Raw genomic sequence first — 659 nt, 5'->3', positions numbered from 1 at the left:
GGGAGGTAGAAGTAGTGATTTGTAGACGTCACAACTGCGTCACGATATCAAAGTCAAGAGTAATTAAGTACATTTGGTGAAGCGCTGTAGTTCCAGAAATTAGAGCAGGGTGTGAAACATACCTGGAAATGATTTTCGAAAAACGGTGGGTCAAGGCCTCTAGAGATGGAGGAATTTATATGGTATTTGCTAAAAAAAAGTTCTTCCTGTTAAACATTTCCTAAGAATTCCACTTTCTCTGCTTGACATTTACTGTCTAATGCGGTATAGGTTTCGAGTGGCCAAACGTTATGGAAGACCAGTCCTGCTTATGAGCATTCTGTCCCCTGCCCTGTGTCACCTTAAGAAGGACGTTCGCTTGTCCTTCTCTTTGGTTCTGGCCAAAAGGAACCACAGAGATTGCCTAAAATACACTAAAACATCGAGAAGTTTTGGAAGTGAAGGACCCAATAGCCCATGATGTACGGAGCCGCAGGGTACGTGTGCCGGAACTCATCATAAAGCACGTTTGATTTAGGGTAAACGTCCCAACTTGAGACTTTGGTAATACATTTGTTAATTATTGTGGTGTGTATTTTGTGTATATTGGTTATTGTGAAGTAAGAATTTAAATTCATTATGCATATATATGCATCGTACAGAAGTGTGTTTTTTGTTTT

General features: G+C 40.1%; 1 protein-coding gene across 1 annotated transcript in view; it reads right to left on the bottom strand.

Moving 5' to 3' along the window:
• LOC119586616 (transport and Golgi organization protein 11-like) overlaps window positions 1-659 on the bottom strand; it is a 33,189-nt gene that overhangs the window by 20,649 nt on the left and 11,881 nt on the right. Inside the window, exons 3-4 of the mRNA XM_037935363.1 lie at window positions 288-403; window positions 72-159 (exon numbers count right to left, since the gene is read on the bottom strand). Coding sequence (XP_037791291.1) covers window positions 72-159; window positions 288-403 — 204 coding nt within the window. The remainder of the gene's footprint in view (window positions 1-71; window positions 160-287; window positions 404-659) is intronic.

Source organism: Penaeus monodon, chromosome 21, assembly GCF_015228065.2.
Source record: "Penaeus monodon isolate SGIC_2016 chromosome 21, NSTDA_Pmon_1, whole genome shotgun sequence".
Classification (NCBI taxonomy): domain Eukaryota; kingdom Metazoa; phylum Arthropoda; class Malacostraca; order Decapoda; family Penaeidae; genus Penaeus; species Penaeus monodon.
The sequence above is the reverse complement of the archived record's forward strand: the minus strand, read 5'-3'. Positions and strand labels throughout refer to the sequence as shown.